This window comes from Lissotriton helveticus, chromosome 6 (genome assembly GCF_964261635.1).
Source record: "Lissotriton helveticus chromosome 6, aLisHel1.1, whole genome shotgun sequence".
Classification (NCBI taxonomy): Eukaryota; Metazoa; Chordata; class Amphibia; order Caudata; family Salamandridae; genus Lissotriton; species Lissotriton helveticus.
Genome location: NC_136067.1, coordinates 1,864,057,726 through 1,864,080,056, shown reverse-complemented (window position 1 = coordinate 1,864,080,056; position 22,331 = coordinate 1,864,057,726). Strand labels below are relative to the sequence as shown.

Genomic DNA, 22,331 nt, shown 5'->3' with positions numbered 1-22,331 from the left:
GTATTCCCTCATGTGATCCAGAGTCGCCTCGGCGCTGAGGAATACCGGAAGGTGCGGGGCAGAATCTCGTTCCAACTCATCAACCAGAGGAATTGGAGGTGTGTCAGAGACATCACACGTATGCGGTGAAAGTGGGGAATATTGGGACTTCGACCCCCTACAGCATGACTTACCAGTCGACAATGAAGTTGAAGGACTTTGGGATCTGGCCCTTGAGTGGTCCTCGGAGGGAGAAGAGGACCACGACCGACAAGGGACCTTCGACTCAAACAGCACTCCTGTAAAGCTCACGACTGAAGCTGAAGACATGAGCTGCACCCTTTGGAGTCATGGTGCATGCCCAGACACCACATGTAAATAGGATGAGGGTGGGGGTAGACATCGTACACACAGGACCCCGAAAACTTCCAGAAGAAGGTACACTGTGTCGCAGACAAACATCAAGATATGCCAAAAATGGCCAGAGGTACCGCTCTCCAGATCCACATTGAAGCGTGGAAAGGAATAAACTGATCTCAGCACATCAGGGGAGGGCTTATATGGACTCTGTCGACTTATCATCTGGTGGACGACATCACTATGGACTTCCCAATGCCCTCTAACGACATGAAGAGGTAGTGCTATGGAACGTTTTCTGGATCCAGTCTGGCGCCTGGGGATAATTCAAAGGTAAGGAATCTTTGGCTAGATGTCTCCATCAGATACAACCCTTCTAGTGCTTACATTATGCGAACTAGCTGCTAAGCTCTATCTTTGGCCTGGTACAGACACAGGCAAAAAGTCATTTTGTGTGCTTATAGTGCCTGTTATCTACTTGGCACCCTCTTTGAATCAAGGAATCTGATGTGGTTGGATCAGAATTTGAAAGTGCTACTGGCATCTACATTTTTTTAGAACATTTGACATCGAGTGGTAGTATGTTTTCATCACTGGCATTCCACAAACGTTAATCTGAACTACAACATTAATGTTATGTGCTTTCATAGCTGGAAACCTAGTCGCACATGTTCAGCAGAAAGCAAAAGTATAAGAATTACCACACAACAATGTAAAAACGAAACACAGCAGACAAGATCAAAGAGAACACATATTATCTGTCAAAACACAGGATGCTGTATTATTATTGAATCTCATTTGCAATTACATTGAATTAGGAGTTGGTTCGATTTCCGATACAGAAGGAGACTAGACAGGCATATCACCTGTATGCATGGTTGCTACATATATTTACTGCTCGGCATATTTATGGCCCTCTTAGTGAAGATACTCAGGAACAAGCTGACATAACATCAAGATCTCAGACTTAATGCTGTGATAGTGCTCTATGCTTAAGGCATAAATGGGTGCAATGCAACAGAGCACAGCATATTTGGGTTTATCTGAAGGAATTAGAATGTTTGGCCCTCTCAAATAATATTGGAATTCATCAAAAAGACTAAAGTTACGTCCCAAGGGTACCTACTGGGTTGGCAATTTCCATATCTGTGCAAGCTGCCATGATGATAATTTGGTTTTCAGATATGCACTAATTTGTCAGCTTCTTAAAGGCCCTTTAGTAAAGAAAGCAACATCTTAAAGGTGTGGTTCTCGCTGCTGTTGACCACTGGAACCATAATTCACTTCATTACATTATATGTTTTAAGTAGATATATGTAAGACATTGGGATGTTAGTTGAGAGGGATGAGAGCCTCACTCAAATAATAAACGCAATCCTTTCAGGATGTACAGCATAAGTCACTCAATAAACCTGTGCTTAAATCTCTGGTAGCCTGGCACAAAAGCAGTCAGGTGTGACTTAGAGGCAATGTTTAAAGTATTTATGCAGCACACAAACAGTAACAAAGTAAAAACACAACATCAGAAAAAGTCCAAACAAATTAAAAAAAATACAGTAAATTTTAATAATACAATGACAAAAATCCAGTAAGTAGAACCAGAGACACTGAATTTTTAAAGTTTGTATGAAAAAGAGTTCCAAAAAGCACAAAGTGCCAACTTAGTTATCTGGTTGCAGAGTCAAAGTCAAAATGTAAAGCTGACCACAATGGGGGGTGGGCTGGATACATGGATCAGGCTATCCCGGTGGAGAGTTTACTTTATTCTCAGTCCAGTTCCATGCAATACGTCTCAACTGGAGCTTTGCGTTGGCAGTGGTCATGAGGAGATTGTTGTCGGCACGAAAACCAGGTCCCATTGGATCTCCACATTGGTGGGAAAGGCAGGAGGTCATTGCTGACAGAAAGAGCAGGTCACTGATGGAAATTTGGTTCAGCACATAACCTCTCTATTTTCACCTGGAGTTCAGCTCTTTCAGTTCTGAGGTGGGAGAAGTAAACTCAAATGAGCCAGGGCTCCAAGACCTGGGAAGGTGCCTCTTTGGGATCAGGATTCCATCCAGCAGTGGCAATCAGCAAGGTCCAGGCAGATCCAGTTGTTGCTGGACAGCTGGGCAGATGCAGAGAAGGCCTCTGGAAGCTTGTTGAGTCCCTGTACTCAAACAAGAGATCAGCCAACTGACACTTGGAGTCACTTCTGGGACAACCAAATCCATTTTGTAATTTGTCTTCCAGGAATACATATCACACCACAAGAGAGACTTTATCAGTCATATGACCCTGGACACTGGCACAAAGGTACATCTGATTTAGGCAGAAAAATTTTAACTTTCTGAAAGCAGCATTTTCGGAATACTAATTTAAAATCAGACGTTACCATTAAAAAGGATTTCAAATTACAATTCCAAAGAGTGAAAGAAGTATTTTTTTTTATCTGTTCCTACAATGAAGTTATCACATATTAAGTGTAATAAGGTAACCCAGTCTTAGTCTATGGAGTGCTAAATTAGCTAAAATGAAAAACGCCTTTGGGAGTTTTGCACTGCCAGGACATGTAAAACTTAAGTACATACGGGCGTTATACTGGGGCGGTGACGTCAGGCAGGGGAGGGTCAGGGTGGGGGTTTGTAAAATGCGGGATATGGACCATTAGAGGTAAGTAGCGATAAAAAGAAATAAAACGAATTTCGTTGCCCACGCTGCATCGCCAAATGCCAAGTGCCATGTGTACCAGGCACGGGCCGTACCTGGTACACATGGCCTACTTTTGCATGCATCGTACCCTATGAGCCTTTAGGGCCTAACTTAGGGGTGACTTATAAGTATTAAAAAGGAAGATTTAGGCTTATATGCTAAAGGTATATTTTGCTAGGTTAATTGGCAGTTTAAAAGTACACTACAGGCTGCAGTGGCAGGCTAGAGACGTGTTAAGGAGCTACTTTAGTGTGTGGCACAATGAGTGCTGCAACCCATTCATAACATTTAGGGGTCCATTCCGATTCGGGGAAAAAATCGTCCGTACGATTTGTATCCGGAGCCCTCTCCGTACGAATCGTACCCGTCCGTCCGAGTCGCGAAGTACGATCCGTATTCCGTGAATCCGTCCGAATCGTCGCGATCCGTACGTATTGCAAGGCTGAAACCGTGAACCGTACGACTCGTACACATACCGTACGACTCGTACACATGCCGTACGACCCGACGAGTACGATCCGGACCGGGGTATGAGGACGCGATGCGTACGGTCCACGTCAGGTAAGGGTGAGTCGTACGGAAAAGCACCGTACCCCTGTGATCATGGGGTGTACGAGCCGTACCCCCATTGTACGATCGGTGTACAAGCCGTACCCCCATTGTACAATCGGTGTACGAGCCGTACCCCCATTGTACGATCGGTGTACGAGCCGTACCCCATGTACGATCGGTGTACGAGCCGTACCCCCATTGTACGATCGGCGTACGAGCCGTACCCCATGTAGGATGGGTGTATGAGCCGTACCCCCATTGTACGATGGGTGTACGAGCCGTACCCCTATTGTACGATGGGTGTACGAGCCGTACCCCCATCGTACAATGGGGGTACGGCTCGTACACCCATCGTACAATAGAGGTACGGCTCGTACACCGATGGTACAATGGGGGTATGGCTTGTACACCCCATGATCGCAGGGGTACGGTGTATACCCCTGCGATCATGGGGGGTACGCACTGTACCAGGGGGGTCCGTTCCGTACCTGTTTCGGCGCGAACTCTGCTTTTACGGTTGTTTTCAGCTCCAGTAGAAAAACGGTCGTACGGTGCGTACTCGACAAGTATCGTACTTGCTGGGTCGTAAAAACCAGCCGCGAACCGTACAGATGTCGCGTACAGCGGGTTCCGAGGGAGAATCGTACGGAGATTAGAGTCGTACGGTGTCTTGTACGACTCGTACGGAGTACGGCTCCTGGTACGAATCGTACTTCGTCGTACGTACAGGGGACGTTGCAGGGTACGATTCGTATGGAAAAAAAGCTCCGAACGGCTATTCGGAGCGGTTTTTCCCGAATCGGAATCGACCCCCAAATGTACAAGGAATGGGTACATGCAGCATCATATACTAGAAAAATATAAGTAAATGACATGTGCTGTTAGGTGTATACCAATTTTACCATACTCAATGGAGAGAACACACACATTTTACCTCTGGTTAACTGGGGTAAAGTGAACAGAGACCTAAGGTCAACAAAAACAGATTAAGAAAAAACAGGGTAGTGAATGTAAAAGGCCTGGGGAAATACCACACTACAGGCGGCAGGTATAACATGTGTACCCCCAGCAGCAACCAGGCAGAACTACCCACTCTCATGGGAGTTCTCATTGCTAAGGCAGAAGAACCTGGAAAGACCATCAGAATTGGTGTGGACAGTCCCATGCGATGTCCCACTCTAAAGTTCAGTCTCTGTAGGAAGATGAATGACCTCAACAGTTTTGGATTCTCACCCCTCATCTGCATTAGCCATCTGAGGGGTCTGTGGTCTGTCTGAACCTTGGCGGGAGTCCCAAAACAAGTATGATTCACCTTCTCCAGCTTGGTCCAAGCCTACATCAATTCAGTTGAATTGAGCAGTGGTGCTGTGCACATGCTTTACTTCAGAGTATCAAATGCGTTCTGGCACACTTCCATCCATATCATCTTCTTGGGCTACTTTATGGATGTCACCTTAATTAAGGTGGCAAAAATTGTGCCATTCTCCTTAACAAATCTCCAGTATTATCCGGTGATGCCTAAGAAGGCTTTCACCTCAGTCTGTGTCTTGGGAGTTTCCCAGCCAGGATGGTCTGTATCTTTGGCGGGAGATACTGCACTTTGCCCCACCGACTAAGTGGCCCCAGTAAACAACTATCTGGCACTGACTGGCTTGATAGTCAGACCTCTCCTTTGCAGGGCTTGAAGCCCTGCCTGGAGGTGGAGTAGGTGTGCATTCCAGCCCCAGCTGAACATAGAAATGTTGTCTAGGTAGGCTAACTGACGACACAAACCCAGCCATGACCCTGCTGGCCAGACCATGGGGCATTCTGTAAGCCAATTGAAAGTGGTCCTTTTGTGTAGAGAATATTGACCTCTTTTTGCCCCCCTCGTTTAAAGCAATCTGGCAGTGCATTCATGTCAGATCAAAAGTACTAAGGAACTAGGAAGTTCCCAACTGATCAATGATCTCACCAGCTCAAGAGATGGAGTGAACATCAGCGTAGGTGGTTGAATTGAAACCCCTGTAATCTACACAGAACCACAGTTCATAGGTTGTGCCAGGTGATGCAGCCTTGGGTACAAGCATCACTGGACAGGACTTGAGGAGGGCTCAATCACCCCAAATCCAGAATCTTGGACACCTCGCTCTTAATACTGACTGTCACCTTGTCAGACAACCTGTAAATTTTGTTTTTGACAGGCATACTGACCCCCATGACTATCTCATGGGTATACTAATTGGTGAGCCCTGGGGTGAGAGAAAAAATAAAGCGAACTGCCCGACAGTTGGCAACAGTCTCTTTGTTGCCCTGGGGTCAGGACAGGACAGAGGACAACTTCTTCCACTAACCCATTTTGCTACTTGGTAGACAGTTGGTCGGGGAGGGGCACATTATCCTCCTCCTCTTCACCATCATTTGTCACCAAGAGCAAAGTTACTTCGGACCTCTCACTGTTGGGCTTTACTCCCATGTAGGAACCTTAAGGGATTCCTCGATGTTTCGAGGTCCACCAGATATATGACCCGAGCCTTCCACTCCTTGACCTCATAGGGCCTGGTCCATCCGTCCTTTAAGGCCTGGGTCGCAACAGGCTACATCACCTGCACTTTCTGGCCAAGCAGATACTCCACCAGAGCTGCCTTCTGGTCATACCACTGTTTCATAACTTTGTGGCTGGCCTCCAGGTTCTCATTGGCCTGTTTTCAGCAATGCTTCAGCTAAGACTAGAGGGCCAACATGTAGCTTACTACATCCTGAGCAGGGTTCTTGGGAGGTTGCTCCCACCTCGTCTCTCAGTCTTCTGAGAGGTCCACTCACAAGGTGGCTAAACGGAAGTACAAAGGGACTGAACCCCACTACCTTTGAGGCATGTTCTTGTATGCAAAGAGAATGCATACAAGAACATCCCACATAATCATGCCCTTCAGTGTCTTGTTGAATCTTTGAACAACCCCATTGGTGTGGGGGAGGTATGGTGGCGAGAAGTTATAGGTTACTCCACCCTCATCCCCCATAGACTTCATGTAATCTGATATGCAGTTGAAGCACTGGTCCCACGCAATTTCCTTGGGGAAACCCATGTGGTTAAATATCCCCATCAGTGCCCTGGCCACTGTGGGTGTAGGCACCATCCTTAGAGAAATGGCCTCAGGAAACTGTGTGGCAATTGTCCACCAAGCCTTGCACTTTGTCCATGACTTCCTACTGGCCTATCAGGTTACACAGGATCTGCAGAATGCATCAGACTGCATTCTTATCTGAGGCCAATAAATGTGGGTCACCAATCGGTCACCCTGTAGCACTGGGGGACCACAACATATGCGCTGCTTTAGGCTCATGGACCTCAGGCTCACTATGCAGAAAAACATTCTCCCAGTAGATAAGGCGAACACCAAAGGTGTCACGAGCTGATGGGCCTCAGCCTGGCGCCATATGCCCTCAAGAGTAGGGCACTCCCTCTGTGGTTTGCAGAGCTCTGCCTGGGATGCCCACCCTTCAGTTTGCCACCCAGAAAACTCAGGTAGGATCCCCAGGGCAGCAATGTCTTCCCTTGTAAGTTCAGGGGAATCACCCATAGGAGCAGCCTTCTGCCTTGGTAATCTTAAAGGTGGGTTACCACACACCCTGCCCTCCCTCTCCCTGGCATGCACATAGGCAACTTTTACAGCCTCCATGCCATTTTGACTCCTGTGAAAGAGATGCATTGGACCATGTGGTCAGGCACACCCACTCAGGCAGTTCCAACATCTCCAGGTGGGACCTGAGTTCCATCTCTTTCGAGGTGGTGTGCTCCAGGTCATTCCATAACAGATAATCAACAGGCATGGCTGGACTTAAAGCTACCTTTAAGGAACCTGAGAGCTCCAGCTGCATTCAAAAAGAACTAGAGCCATAAGATAGTGGCTTGCCTTTTTTTCTGCTTTTATAATCTGGTAGACTACATCAGGGACTTCCAGTTCTGAGGACATCAGATGACACCTAATAGTAGTCATACTGGCTCCTGTGTCTATCAGAACCTCTACCCTCTGCCCATTGAAGGTGACCAAGCGCTTATAACTTTTAGTATTGCCAGACGTGTATATATTTAGCACCATCTCTTTGTTGTCCAGGTACACTAGGGTAGTCTCTGAATTTCACACCAACACAAACTCGGGCAACCTCTTTACCAGAGCACTACACTGTTCATTCCAGGGGTAGGCTCACCAGTGGATGGGATATCCCATTTCAAGTGCTCATACTAAAAGCATTCATGGCTATAGGGTCTTGAGTAGCCCTGGAGTTTCTTCCCATTAAAACCACCTTTCTTTTGTTCAAGATTGGGCTCCTTTCCCTGAAAACTCTTTTGGGATCCGTGTGAGAGCTCCTTTGGTTTTTACTTGTCTCTTGCGCCCTCCTCCTTTTTCTGGTGGGAACCTTACCCACCCATCTGGTGATCCTGGGTTCAAGGTGAAAATATTGAGCCAGGGTTCTCCCTTTGATGGAAGACAAACTGCATCACCTCTGGATGTAACTGCCATTTGTGGTTCGCTAAGCATGACTAGCTGTGTTTATTTACCCTGGCATTTAGAGATCCAGCTAGGTGGTTCAACTCCAGAGTAATTCCATGGTGGTCAAGCCACTTCCAGGGGAGTATAGCCTCCTAGCTCAGGACCCAAGACCCCACCTCACCATGCTTTTTGTAGTACCACATGGAGGTGGCGTCCATGATTACCTACATCAGACTTAGCCTGAATGTGTGAAGAAAGGCCAATAACACTAAGCACATCGGCACCCCACTTGAACAAATTGATATGGAATTGAGCCTCCACTGCAGACCAGAGGCCTCTGATCTCCACCTCTCCCAGATGGCCAATCGTGAAGCGATGCATCCATCACCAATGTCAAATCCGGGTGGGGTAAGGACAGGGATCTGCCACTGACCCAATAGAGACTTAACAGCCACCTCACCAGATCTTTTTCAGTCTCTCCTGTAATCTGGATACAATCTGACATATTTTCCTGGAGCTATTCCTACTTCAGGTCCCACTACAGAGATTGAATTTGCCATCTGGTATGGTTCACCAACAGTATGCAGGAAGTCAACAATCCAAGCAGCCTCAAAGTTATCCGCACTGATATCAAGGACAGAGACTCAAATATCTGGATTATAGTCCGAATGTCCTATATTCTCTAGTCCAGGAGAAAAGCACAGAGCCGTACGGTAGCCAGAATGGCCGTGATAAATAGGAGCATCTGCAAAGGAGTCAGATGTCACTTTGGGACATTGATAGTGAACCCCAACAGTGTTAGCAGGCTTGCTGTGATCTGAAGGTGGTTGAAAACTGCCTGAGGTGAGCCTGACCTCAGAAGCCAGGCATCGTGGTAGGGGACCCCAGCCTCCGAAGGAGTGCTGTGACTACGGACATGACTTTTGTGAGCACCCGAGGGACAGGCCAAAAGGAAGTACTGTGAACTGGGCCTGCAGGACGGGGATATGGAAATAAGTATCTTTCAGATCCAATGCTACCATTCAGTTATTGGGACCAAGGGAAGACAAGATCTGTGCTTCTGGAGGAAGGAACTGAGAAGGAGAACATCTAAAAGAGGGAGAAGGCCTCCGTCCATCTTCTGCACAAGGGAGTATCGGGATTAACACCCACTTCCTACTTCTGAGGACAGAACCCTCCAGAAGGTCCCATTGGCCAGAAGGGCCTGCACTTTATGCTTCAAGATGGACATGTGGTATCATATAAGTCTCCCTGATAGTGGTGGAAGGTGTGGCTGGGTAGAAAGAAATTGGACGACATAGCCCGGATTCTCAATTTGGAGTACCCACTTGGCTGCTGTAATGCATTGCCACTTATTGAAGAAATGCTAGACCCTGCCCTCAACAGGGTGGCTGTGTTCCACAAAAGACACACTAAGGAGGTTTTGATGGTACAGCAGCTTGGGAGGTGGCAGAGGACAGAGCTGTCCATTGTCCATCATATCATGGGCTTTTGCTTTTAGAAATCATGGCTTTGCCAACAGAATGGCTGAGAGATCTGTTTGGCTGGCAGTAGGGCCTGAACGTGGCAGCATTGGAAATCCCGTCAGAGGCCTAGAAAGGAGCATAATTGGTGATAGAACTGTCTGGGTAAGGCAAATACACCAAAGCAATGTACAGTGGTCCTGCTTTCTTTATAACACCCTGGGGTAGAGTTAGCTTTCTCACCCAAATGGAGCAACCCATCAAATGGTGTGTCCATATTGAAATGCCTGGACACCAGGCATGGTGCTGATATGCCACACTCATACCCATCACCAGATGTAAGCAGTTGGTTGTGTCTGAGCAAGAGAGAATCACAAATGTAGCTGCATCGCATCCCTCCTGGATATCTTGAGTCAGGGCTAGCCGAGGACATGCTGAACTACCAGTAAAACTTGGGCCACTGTTTCACATAGTAAATGGGAGTACCATCAAAGAAGACAGCTGCCATTTACTGATCAAAGAGCAAGGCTTGTGGACAAAAATATGTGCTTACCAAATCTCTCTATTCTCTTAAACTCAAGATCGGGTGGGGTGGGGTGGTGTGGAAGACATTGGGATTTACCTTATTGGTGGACTCCTGCACCTTCAAGCTCTCTGGTGTGCGATGTTGTGTGAGAAAATCAGGGTTGAGTGGTACTGTTTCCGAGTAACCCAACTTTTAGCTAGTGGTCCCAAACATGGTTATGCCCAAGAGGATATCCATTAGGGCCCCGTTAAATGGTAATAGAGGTTCTGTAGGTACTTGACCAGGTTAAATTAACTCTGTCAGAACTTTGGTCTTCACCTCCATTGTAGGGATTTGTAGGTCTAGTATATCTACCCCCCACTGCAAAGGAGGTGCTTTCTTCGATGGCAGGCCCAGGAAGAGAGCTAAGGACAGTAACTAGAGACGTATTCAACCCACTGGCATCTTGTAGTTCCTCGTACCAGTTTTCCTCATAATATAAGGGGACAAAGTCATTCCCTTCGTCAAAATTGTGATTGTCTGAATGAGTGCTGAAAAGATTGTGAAAAGTCCTGGTACTACCGTCTGGTATGGGCAAGGTATCAGACTCAGAGGTTTCCTGGCTGGCTGCACTTGGTTGGGAGCAGGACATGGCTGCCATTGCGGTCGGGTGGATTCTGCTGAACTTGGAAAGCACAACAGGCTGAAAATCCGCCTTCAGCATCAGCAGTGTCAGCACCAGCATCGATGCAAAGGGAACCAGTGCAGTGGGTGACGTTAGAACCAAAGTCAGCATCGGAGAGAGTGCTGATCCTGAAAAAGGTTTGAGAAGCACAGACAGCACAGAGGGCAGACTCACCAGCAGAAATTCGAATGGAGGTCCCTGTGGTGGCTTGGGGCCCAAAGGCACTCCAGATTGAACCAGTAAAGTGCTGATAATGTGCAGCAGAGATTCCCTAAAGGCCTCCACTTGCTGCAATGTCAGCAATGGACCTTCAAATAGGAACTCAACTTGGGATAGGCTAAGATGAGGATTGGGAAGAAGACCGGGTGACACGTTGACACCCTTGTGCCTTCTCTGAATTTTGAAAGTGGCAGGAAAGGGTTGAATCCTGCTACAATTTCTTATACTTCTTTTTGGCTTTACCTGAGTATTTAAACCACAATGACAATCTGCCATGGGAATAGGACCTTCCTTTCAATTTTGACTAGATGCTTGGCAACTTCACAGCACATACGGCCCTCAGACTAATCTGGGGGTATTCATCACAGGCCCTGGGATGGAGCAACGAACCCAGGCACCAATGACATACTTCGAGAGGTCTGCAACAGACATCTGTTTGCTGCAGTCTCTACACCGCTTGAACTCTGCTGTCTTAAGAGGTGAAATTTTCCCTTGCACACTGAAAATTTGTTCGTAGTTCACCAATGGGGTTCTTGAAAAGACTAAGCAGTAGCTTCAGATCCATGTCTGAAGGTTTGGAAGGGAAGGTACTGATGCCAGCACACATGGGTGACATCCATGAGCTTCTTCTTCTTCTTGTAATTCATGCCCTATGTGTGATGGGCAGTGCTTAATTTGAGTCAGTGATTGCAGGTGGGGCGCACTAGCACTCATTTTTGGGACCAGCACTTATTTTACCTCAGCAGAATTTCACTAAGAGCAAGAGGGACAATAACCACAAAAGGGGGAAAGAAAGAGAAAGACGCAAAAACAGTGACAATGGGAGAAAGCAGGGATGAAAAAGACCATGAAAGAGTGAGATAAAGGGGTCTACGGTGTCTGGCAGTGGATAAAAAAATCCATAAGGTGGAACCAAGACCACCCAGGCTTGGAATTGGTGCCCTTAATAATCGAAGCGCCGGCTGTAGGCTCCAGACCAAAACTTTGGGCCATGGCACTTATTGTTTTCCAAATTAAGCAATGAGACGGGTATGCCCAGACATGGGTTCCATGCTCACTGAGCACTCAAGCTTTACCTTATTGATAAGCCCCAAGTAGGGCGAAACGGGTCTGGGGTTGCTTATGGTACATTCTGGAAGGGCCTCGTCTGGCAGTTTGGTGTGGACTGTCCCCATGAGGAGCAGGGTTAGTACGAAATTGCATAAGACGGGCCTTTGTCGAGAGTGGCACAATGGGTGAAAATGGGATGTATTTGAATGGTCCATCATCATTCGTGTAATTAAAGTATTGTTTCCACAGGCCCCAGATAGTATCAAATTCCTTGGGGCACTCTCAGGTGGTGTCGAATACATCTCTCTAATCCTGCCACAATCCATTTTAAAACGCAGCTCCTTACCTTGGGTATCTCTAAGCCATCTCATAGTCAAGCAATATATCTTGGGACCACTGTTGGTTCTCCATTCTACATGTTAAATGGTGATCCTGATTTCCTATAACCCCCAACATCACTCATGGATCAATGAGTTAGAGAGATCAGTGCCTCGGTCTATGCTTTTTCTAACCCCCCGAAAAAGACATGAGAATGAGAACCCTGAATGAAGCACATCTCTCCCACCTTCATCTCAACCTATCAAGTTTATGGGGGAATTATACCACACGTTTTCTAGATTATTGAGATCACTTTTATTTGTAAAGATTCTAATAGTATTCAATACTCTATGGGAAAGCTTTCATAATTAATGTCTGTTAGTTGACTTATTGTTGCAGTACGTGCCTTAGCTGTAGATATTAAAACATTTTAGAGGGTGCAGTTCAAATTTGTCTTTCCACTAGACAAAATATATAAGGTTCCTTTCACCCCACACATCCCCAAAGGTAGATATTCCAATCTCATCCCGGGTTATATATCCCTGCAGGATTCAAAAGAGTAAGAGTTAAACACAGACCCAATAAGGGCATTGCTTTTGTTAGTATGCCTTCCCATACCAGAACTTGGTGGCTCCTTTACAAGAGAGTACAACTGCAACATGGACCCGGGGCACTTCGTGCGCCTCACATGCTTACTATATATTTCCTTCAAATAACCTTTAGCCCCTAATGCATTTGCCTTTCTTCTCTGATTTGGTTTTGGCTGAGATTTAAACCACTCATTACTACTAAATGTGTTACCCAATAATACCTCCTTATATCTGGTAATGCTCATGACCGCCAAGCACGCACTCCTGTAGCATTGTTAGAGATATTTGAAGGGTTCCAGCATCCCATAATAGAATGTGCAGAGAGGTATCAAGCCCTGAGAATGGTCTTTTTGCAGCACATGCAATAATATTTGAGGGAAATAATTTAAAATAGAACTGCTCGCCCATGCAGGGACATCGAGCGCATTAACCAGTGCTTTGCATCTGTCCTAAACTAGATGATGAGAAAGCTGTCAACAATTCTTTTCATAGAATTATACACCCCAGATACTTAAAACTGTGCATATACATGACTGTGCATAATATTTGATAGTTTTGTTTTATATTTATTTCATGATTGTGTTTATTTCATTCCTTTCATTAGTCATCTGTTTTGGGCTTCATTTTGTATTGTAACTGGGTCTGTGTTTTTACCAAATTGAACTAAACTATTTATTGATTGATAAGTGAACATCCCTATTCGTTATAATTGTGAAAAAAGTCCTTTTGTGTGGTCACCCCCGTTTTTGCTGATCTTAATCCTGTTTTTTTAGCCTTAGCCTTGCTCGCCGGTGCCCAGTGTATGTGCTCTGACCCCAAAGATGTGTACAAATTGAATAATCCCTGACATGAGTATTTAATTGTCTTATAAGGCCATAGTATTTAGTGTAGAAAGTTTGCCCATGCCATGGAAAGTCAAATGTCACCTTTGGACTACAGCACCTATTGTGCCATGCATTACTGTAGCACCGAAAACATGGCTTCAGGCCTACTATTGTAGCCTGGCTGCTGCAGTTTAAAGCTACAGTGTGACCTGTGTAAATATACCTTTTCGACAGGCACAACCTCCCTTTTAAACATTAGTAATCCACCCATATGTAGACCTTGAAGCCCACAATAATGGATGCATTGTATTTAAGTGTGACATGTAGAAAAATACTGTTACATGTCATTACAGTGAAAATGCCCTAAAAGCTATTTTCACCGTGGCTGGCCTAGATGTCCTAAGATGAAAACAGTCTACTGAATAAAATACTAATACTGTTTCTCAAGAATAGATCCAGCTAAACAAAAAAATGAAACAAACCATTTTAATAGTCATTAAAAATCCAATCCAATGGTGAAACCAGGTATGACCTGCTCCCACTTGTACCCAGGGCAAAGAAGTGTACTCAAAGGGTCAAGTGGATGGCCTCATGTGTGGCTACAGGGGTACATCAAGCTACAAGAGGTCTCTTTCCTGAAGTACACAGCAGACCAGAATCAACTGTACAGGGATTGGACCCTACTGTTGGCCTGAGCCTGGCACCCAATGAGTTTCTAAAGTATTCCCCTAGGGCCTTAAGGGCCTTAGAAGTATACTCCTGTTGTTGGTTGAGCACCAGAATAAAGTTTGGAAACTTTTGATAACTTTTCCTCCAGATCATTTAGGTTGGCCTGAATTTGTAACGTGATACCGGTCAGCGACCATTGACTATTATTGGCGCTCTAATTTTTCTTAGTTCTTTCTCCACTTAAATCTTTAAAAAATATATCTCTGGTTCCTCTCGATAGATTCTTGCTGTTTTGCTATCGTGTTGCTTATTAAATGTTTCTCATTTTTTATAAATTGAAGTGAATGCATTGTTTTGCTGTGGCTTTGACTTTTTAATTGCTTTTCTACTTCTAACTGCTTTACACATTTTCTCTTCTCAGTTTCATAGCTACCAGGGGGGGAATGCGGGTTAAAATAACTGTAACTGTTGACCAGACCTAACAGGATGATGACTTTATTACTTGTGGTGGACACCAACCTACCGCAACTAATGAACCAATTTCTGACAATGTTCACTTTTCCGGCCTACCCATTTAGCCGATCACTTATCATTCATGTACTTGATCACAATCTCAGACTCATGAATCTACTCATCCTTCCACAGACTCATTCTTGCATTCAAGTACTCACCCATTGACAGTAAAACACACAGACACACACACACACACACACACATTAATCAATCAATGAAGAGGTACTTTCAGTTAGATTCCAGATTTATTGGTTTTGCCAGAGCTTATTTTCTGGAGGATGACTTGGAAATATTTGCAGAAGGATGTACAAATAAGTTTTTACAGATGTCCCACATCTGCCCAACTTTAAATAAGTGTGAAGTGGCCAAGTCCCCTAGGCAACCTGGACATATCATGCACAACTATATATGATATACATCATGTTAAACAAAATATTCAGAATTAGTACATGCTTTCAAAGCGATTTACTTTCATCTTTTAATATTTTGATCATTGCATAAGTTTGCATTTTTTACCAACCAAAATTCAATTTACATACAGAAATGTACAATTGTCAAAAAGCAATTTTTTTAACAAACAATAATGCCCAATGCATTTTGAGACTCAAAGGACTCTTCATCAGGGGAAAACCTGTTGGTGAAAAAGGAAAACAAGGACCCCGCCACCACCGGAGCTAGATTCCACAACTGCATGACAAGCGTTGCCGACTGGATGAGGGAAAACTGCCTAAAGCTTATCACCAACAAATCAGAAATCCCGATCTTCACCAAAAACTCCTTCCCTGGAACGACTCTGGGTGGCCTAGAGAACTAGGACCTGCACCCTCCCCATCCTCAGCCTGCTTCTACACCCTCTGCATACTTCGGAAGATCTTCATACTTCCCAGCAACATCAGACGCGCCAAAACTCAAGCCCTTATCACAAGCAGACTTGACTACGGCAATGCCCTCTACCACGGTATCTCTACACACCTCCTCAACAAACTACAGGCCATCCAGAAACCCGCAGCCAGACTCATCTTCGACCTTTCACATCAGACTCACATCTCCCCCTGCGTCAAGGAACTCCACTGGCTCCCTGTGAAGAAGAGATGCCAATTGATGCTACTGACATACGGACACAAAGCCCTCCACAACCAGGGACCAGGCTCCATCAATCCCTGCCTGAATTTCCACCAACCTGACAGACAACTCCGCTCTGCCTCACTAAGGACATCCTACACCCCCTGCATCTATAGAAGCACCAGTGGAGGACGCTCCTTCTCCTACCTCACAGCAAAGACATGGATCAACCTCTCACTGCAGCTCCGCATCACCCCGTCTCTACCGGAGGAAAGCACTCGACTGAGCCTTCCATACACTGCAAGCACCTCCATACCCTCACGCCTGATTAGCAGCGCTGTTCAAATGGACTGATTGATTGGTTGATTGACATTTACTTCCTCAAACAAAGCAAGGATTCTGTTTTCTCAATTTAATTCTGTGACATAAATAATGTAGAACAAAGAACATACTTTTAAATGCACAAAATACCACAGAAAACCTGATGCTGAAAGTCCAGCGACTTACTCTTTGTCTTGTATCCGCCTCTGACACTCCTCTCTCCTGAGCTCCTCTCTGGCCTCCTCCAGACAATTGATTGATGTTGCCACCCGCAAGGTTGGCTCCAGAGGCTTGTAGCGCTGCTGCAATACTTCAGCGGTATCACGGAAGGGCCCCTGACAGGTACAGGATAAGGTAAGTGTTTTATTGTGCTCCTTCCTGACACATTATTGATGACAGAGGACAAAGAGAGGCTGCAAAGTCTGGCAAGTTTTGCCTTCCTAAATAATTAATAGAGGCAATTCCATCTGATACAGAGATACAAATAACATGATGGCTGATAACACGCGCCTGATGGATGGGGGCTGAGAAATACTCACATGTAACAACGTCCGGCTTTATTTCTTTAACCATCAAACGTCGCACTTTAATACACAATTAATTACAAAGTGCAGACCCTGTGGCCGGGCTCACGCTTTAGATATACAACTTATAAATAAATAAAACGCCGGAGATTTTGCCTATTATGCCACTGGCTGGAAAATGAGTCCTGGATTGTAAATCTGTTCTATTTGCGAGCAGAAAGGCGACAGTGTTGCTTGGCCTTGAGGTGTACAGTTTGGTGTTAGTGTTCATGCTGGACCGCACATTGGTCAGTAATTTTAGTAAATGTATCTCCAAAACGAAACGTGATATCTTAAAGTTAGTTCATTTGTAATCAAAAAAAGACAGACAAGAAACGTAAATTGCACTAGCTGCTGTTTGCAGTGCGATTTTATGGGTCGAATAGGAAAGGAGATGTATTGTTATATGGGGTGTTTTGAATGGCCAAGCATAAAAACAAACAACCCCATCTGCATTGCAGGGGGAGGGCAAGCACTGAGGGATAGTGTCTGGGAGGGGAGGTATGTGTGACCAGACCCGTCCTTAGCGATGGTGGCACCCAGTGCAACAATCTTTGTCTGCGCCCCCAATGCCCTCCTGCTCTGCGGATTCACTCACTGCCACCCTGCAACGGTGCCCCTCATCTCTCCATAGCACCTCTCCCAGTTGCATTTAGTTTGTTTTATAGCGCTACTCATACAATGTAAGGTGTCAGAGCACTGCACAGCCGACATACACATTATACAGAGATCATGAATACAATGTGTAAATCAATGTGTAGTGTTACATAAAACAATGAGGACTACAAGGTGTAGAAGTCACGCCATCCATACTTGTAGTCCTTTTTCATTTTAAGAGTGCTTGGCCTTGAAAAGCAGAAACTCTGGATTTAAAATATAACAAAGTGGTTGGGGTTGGCTTTACTAATAAGAATTTCTTTCTAACTAAACAGCCTTTTTTTTTTAGCAATCTTAGGATAACAAAAGACTCGGTAATAAATATTAGGTTGCAAACCTATGTCTTGCAGTTTGTATGCAGCCCTTTGATGGCAGTCCATAGTTCACTGTGCTACCAGAAGAATTGTAACTTATGTACTGAAAGTAAGGAAAGAATCCGTCTGACCAACCCACTGACCTAGCTTGATTAAATACAATTATGTTAGTGCGTTTCACATGTTTTGCAGCAGGCCCATTAACCCTTTGCGCTAATTTATGATGAGTCAAAACCGCCACTAGAGAAAACTCAGATTTCTCCAGCATATACATTACTCACTAGAGTTGTTTTTTTTTATTTGTTTATTGAGTTTTAAAATTTCGGGCACAATTAAACAGAACTTCTTATTACGAATGACATGAATATATATAGTTGCATTGTTTCAGCTAGCAGTTGTGTATTGGCATTGGACTTTATAAAAGTCGTTACATATCTGTATTACATTCCTGACGTTACATGCCTATTGATTCAGTCCGTATTGATTATATGCTTCCCGCGGTGCACCTGTGAACATGTACCCCTGGTTTGGGAGCTATGTCAGCCTTTGCTATTGTTGAGGGTCGTAATGTAATGTCGGATGGGGTTATGCTTCCTACCGGTTGCTGCAGATGCCATACCTGTCGGGTTGCATCCCTGACTCATAACTCACTAGAGTTACCTTGATTTTTTTTATTATTGCCTGCACATTGTCGAGCACACAAAGAACTTTGCGGGACGTGCTTTGAAGCCCAGAAGATATTTCAAAATATAACACCCCTACGAACTCGGCGCCCAGTGCTGTGGCTCAGATTGCCTAAAGCCAGCACTGGGCGTGCCATTGATTTACCAGTGAGCGGGCCAAAAACAGTACTATCAATCAAGCTCCAACCAAAGCAATTGTTCTGGCATTTTCAAGTGGTGTGTTTTAGCCCCAGATTCAGAGTTTATAGGACTGAATGTGCTATTTATAGCTGTAGATACAGTCAGAGATCCTCAAGCTCGGAATTTATTGAGAGCTATAAATAACATCTAGTCTGAGTTTTTGGGGAATAACATGCAGATTTTGGTGCTTAGTGCACCAAAATCCACATGTCTCAGTAAATACAGAACAGTTTTCAACTGTTAAATTTTGGCAGGCTTGACTTGCCTAAATTTAATAAATGGCCTGGCAGTTCGGGCTGGACTGTTCCCGTGAGGCACAGGGTCAGACTGATTTGCATATGGCCATTTCTGAACTGGGGTGGCAGAGTGAGCTAAATAATGATGATGGATTAAACCCAGATCAGTTGACTGGGGGTGAGTGTCTGCAATGTTCAACACTCCGTCTGTCATCCCCTTTAGTTTTGCTTTGTTCGCCCTAAGTTGGCAGGGTATGCCCAGACATGGGTCCCTTGCTCACTCTGCCACTGAATTCAAGATAGCCTGGCTGATGAGGGTTATGAACCCGAAACTGGTCCCAGGATGCTTGTTTCTGGTCCAGGGAAGACATGGCTTGAAAGTTCGGGCTGGACTGTTCCCATGAGACACAGGGTCAGACTGATTTGCATGTGGCCATTTCTGAACTGGGGTGGCGGAGTGAGCTAAAGAATGATGATGGATTAAACCAAGATCAGTTGACTGGAGGTGGGAGTTTGCAATGTTCAACATTCCGTCCGTCATTCCCTTTGGTTTTGCTGTGTATTTAACACACCTTATAAATACCATCAAACTTGGAATTTTGACCCTTGCACAAACAGAGGTTAGTATATTGGCCATAGTATACTGATTATGAAGTTGTTTGGTATTCAGTTGCTGTATGATTTAATGGAAGATCATTCAACATTGGTCCACGATGGCCGAATACATGCTAAGTCAGGCTGGGGCTCTTCGAAGCACACAGTCACAGAAGACACAGAATGAGGGTTGACTGGAAAGATAAGGAGGCAGGAAAAATAAATGTATGGAACAATTTGCTGGGCATCTTGTTAGGTAGGATGTAAAGCTTGTATTCCAGATGCAGCCTAAACATAGTAATATAGCGCGTTACCAAAGTCATTTAAGAGAAATTAATCTTGGATTTAAACACCCAAAGGTTAGGTCAATTTTACTGGTGACATTAACATCATTACAGGTGAAAAAAAACAATGAAATTCCTGCCCACCACTCTCTTGTTTTCCTCTGTCCCCTGTCTCATTACGAGGGTTTGGGAAAATGGCTTTCCTGGTGGCAGATCCCTCATCAGGTGAACAGAATTAGGAGGTGGTGAAACTGGCAGGAGTGGTAATAAACTGCTCTCTCAATTTACACAGTCAAGACCACCACAGTGCTTGGCTGCGCCAGCTTGTGAAAGAACAGCACGTAAACCATGACAATCCGGTACATAAGTGTCCCTAATGTGCTAGGAGAAATCTCCCAAATTCAATCAAAATCAGACAGTGTTACTAATATCCATCACTAATTAGATATAATCGTCTTTATATAATTTTTTACATATTTTGTAAGTAACTTTAACCCGTGCTTGGTGTTCAGAGTGATCACACATTGAGTGACATTATAAGAAACATATAGGTGTGTATAACACAACGGTAGGGAAATTGGCAAAATGCTGATTTCTGATATGATGTTGGTTCACCAAAAGACCAATTGACGAATGTGCATGAAACCTTCCAAAAAGAAGTTCATCCACCTTAGCGTCTTCCTCGGAAGTTCACGGTGAGCGATCAAGCGGGGGCCAAGAATAAGGGTGGGTTACAAAAATGTTAATTTTCCATGTTAATTCTGTAGAAAAAATTGCTCTCCAATGTAGAAAAACTGGCTGATGGGAATTAAATCAAATTTTATAGAGGAAACTTTGCTCAGAAAGCGTACTTTTCTTTATTGGGTGTAAATCAATGCAGCTGTTTTAGAGAAATTCACAATTGGAGGTGCTTGGGTGGTCAAGAAGGAATTCAAACGTTAGGTATATCTGAACCATTGTTCACATACGAGTCCTGTAGTACCATAGATAAAACAAGCATTGGCATAGCCAATAGGTCTCGCTTTTGAGACCTTATAAGTATTTAGTTATGCAGCACAATATCCTTGGTGCAACAACATCAACTGTTGTATAGCTAAACACTTATAAGGTCCCAAAGGTGAGACCTATTGGCTATGCCAGTGCTTGTTTGGAATTTGCTACTGTTTTTAGAAGAATAAATAGATTGATGTGATTGGGGGTTATTTTTCACCTAATTTCAATAATACATATGGAATATAATGATTTGTGTTTTAGCTTGCCAATTTAATTCATTGTGCCCTTTTTGATACATGATTATTCAAATAACTTTCTACTTACTTGAAATACATCAGGCAATATTCATCATATGTTAGCTGAGTAATGTAACTGTAGCCTACATAATTGGGAACAAACTCGTTTTCTTTTTATCAGCATCGGCAACACATTTAATAATCTCCAGTGAAGCCATATTTAAGGATAGCGGAAAATAATGGATAGTAGAAAAATGCATACATTTTGTTACAATACAGCCAATTTCTCCTAAAGCCCAGGTCTGCGATAATGGTAACACAACATGGTGGACTGGGAGTGCGCAGAACGCTGTTAAGAAAGTTCTCTACTACTTTTGATTTTCGCCTTCTGGATGTTGACGATGTTAACAACATTTGCAACGTGAAAAAGAATGAAACAAGTGGATTGCAAGTCCTCATTGGTGGGCGATTGAGAATCGCTTAGCCGGAGGGAACCTGAGCATACTTTAAAGTCCATGCAACAGATGTGACTATTTAAACACTCTCAAGTCGAGTGCCTCTCCGCATTGATGGGAGATTAAGTATCTCTTGGCAGAGGGGGACCGGAGCATACTTATAAACCTGTGAAACAAATATGCCTATGTAAACACTGAAGAGTAGCTTGATGGTTGGGGTTGTACAACTAAACACAAATTTAAAAGGCAGAAAGCAATACAGCACTGGCGACTTACTCGAGATATATAAGTTGAGTCCCGGGATAAATCAGTCCATAGAAGTGCTTCGATAGTGTGACAGTATTCAGTAGCACCGCCATCTTAAATGGTACGCGGGTCTGAAACAATCTGGAAGTGAACGCGCGTAGTGGCCGGAAAGGTTTGATTCAGGATATACTTACCGAAACTATCATAATTATTTAAACACACAGTGCTAGCACTCATTCTTAAAGCAGTAAAATATGTTATTGGGGAAGGTTGTGAAAACTTGACAGTTACCGGCTTTGGAGAGACCACATTGCGTAAAGAGCGTCAGCTCAGTAGAAATGGAGGAGATCATAGGTCTGAAGGCGGCCTTTGTGAGAGCAAGGCATCCGCCTTTTTGGAGTGGTCCCGAGCCATTGTGATAGACTGGAGAGAATTATAGAGAACAGTAACGTTGAAAAAGAGACCAAAAAGATCATATAAACCGTAACAAAATTGTGAGCGTGTGTGTGCAGATTCCGTTACAGAATGTGCACAACTTTGATATGGCAAACAAATAATATTCATAGCGATTAAAGGAAACAGCGTAAATGCCCTGTCTAAATAGGTGAAACCAGAGC

At 44.4% G+C, this 22,331-nt stretch overlaps 1 protein-coding gene across 2 annotated transcripts in view; it reads right to left on the bottom strand.

The window, feature by feature from the left end:
* SPATA17 (spermatogenesis associated 17) overlaps window positions 1-22,331 on the bottom strand; it is a 705,361-nt gene that overhangs the window by 233,432 nt on the left and 449,598 nt on the right. For both annotated transcript variants that reach the window (XM_078647122.1, XM_078647123.1), the window contains exon 8: window positions 16,460-16,608. In XM_078647122.1, coding sequence (XP_078503248.1) covers window positions 16,460-16,608 — 149 coding nt within the window. The remainder of the gene's footprint in view (window positions 1-16,459; window positions 16,609-22,331) is intronic.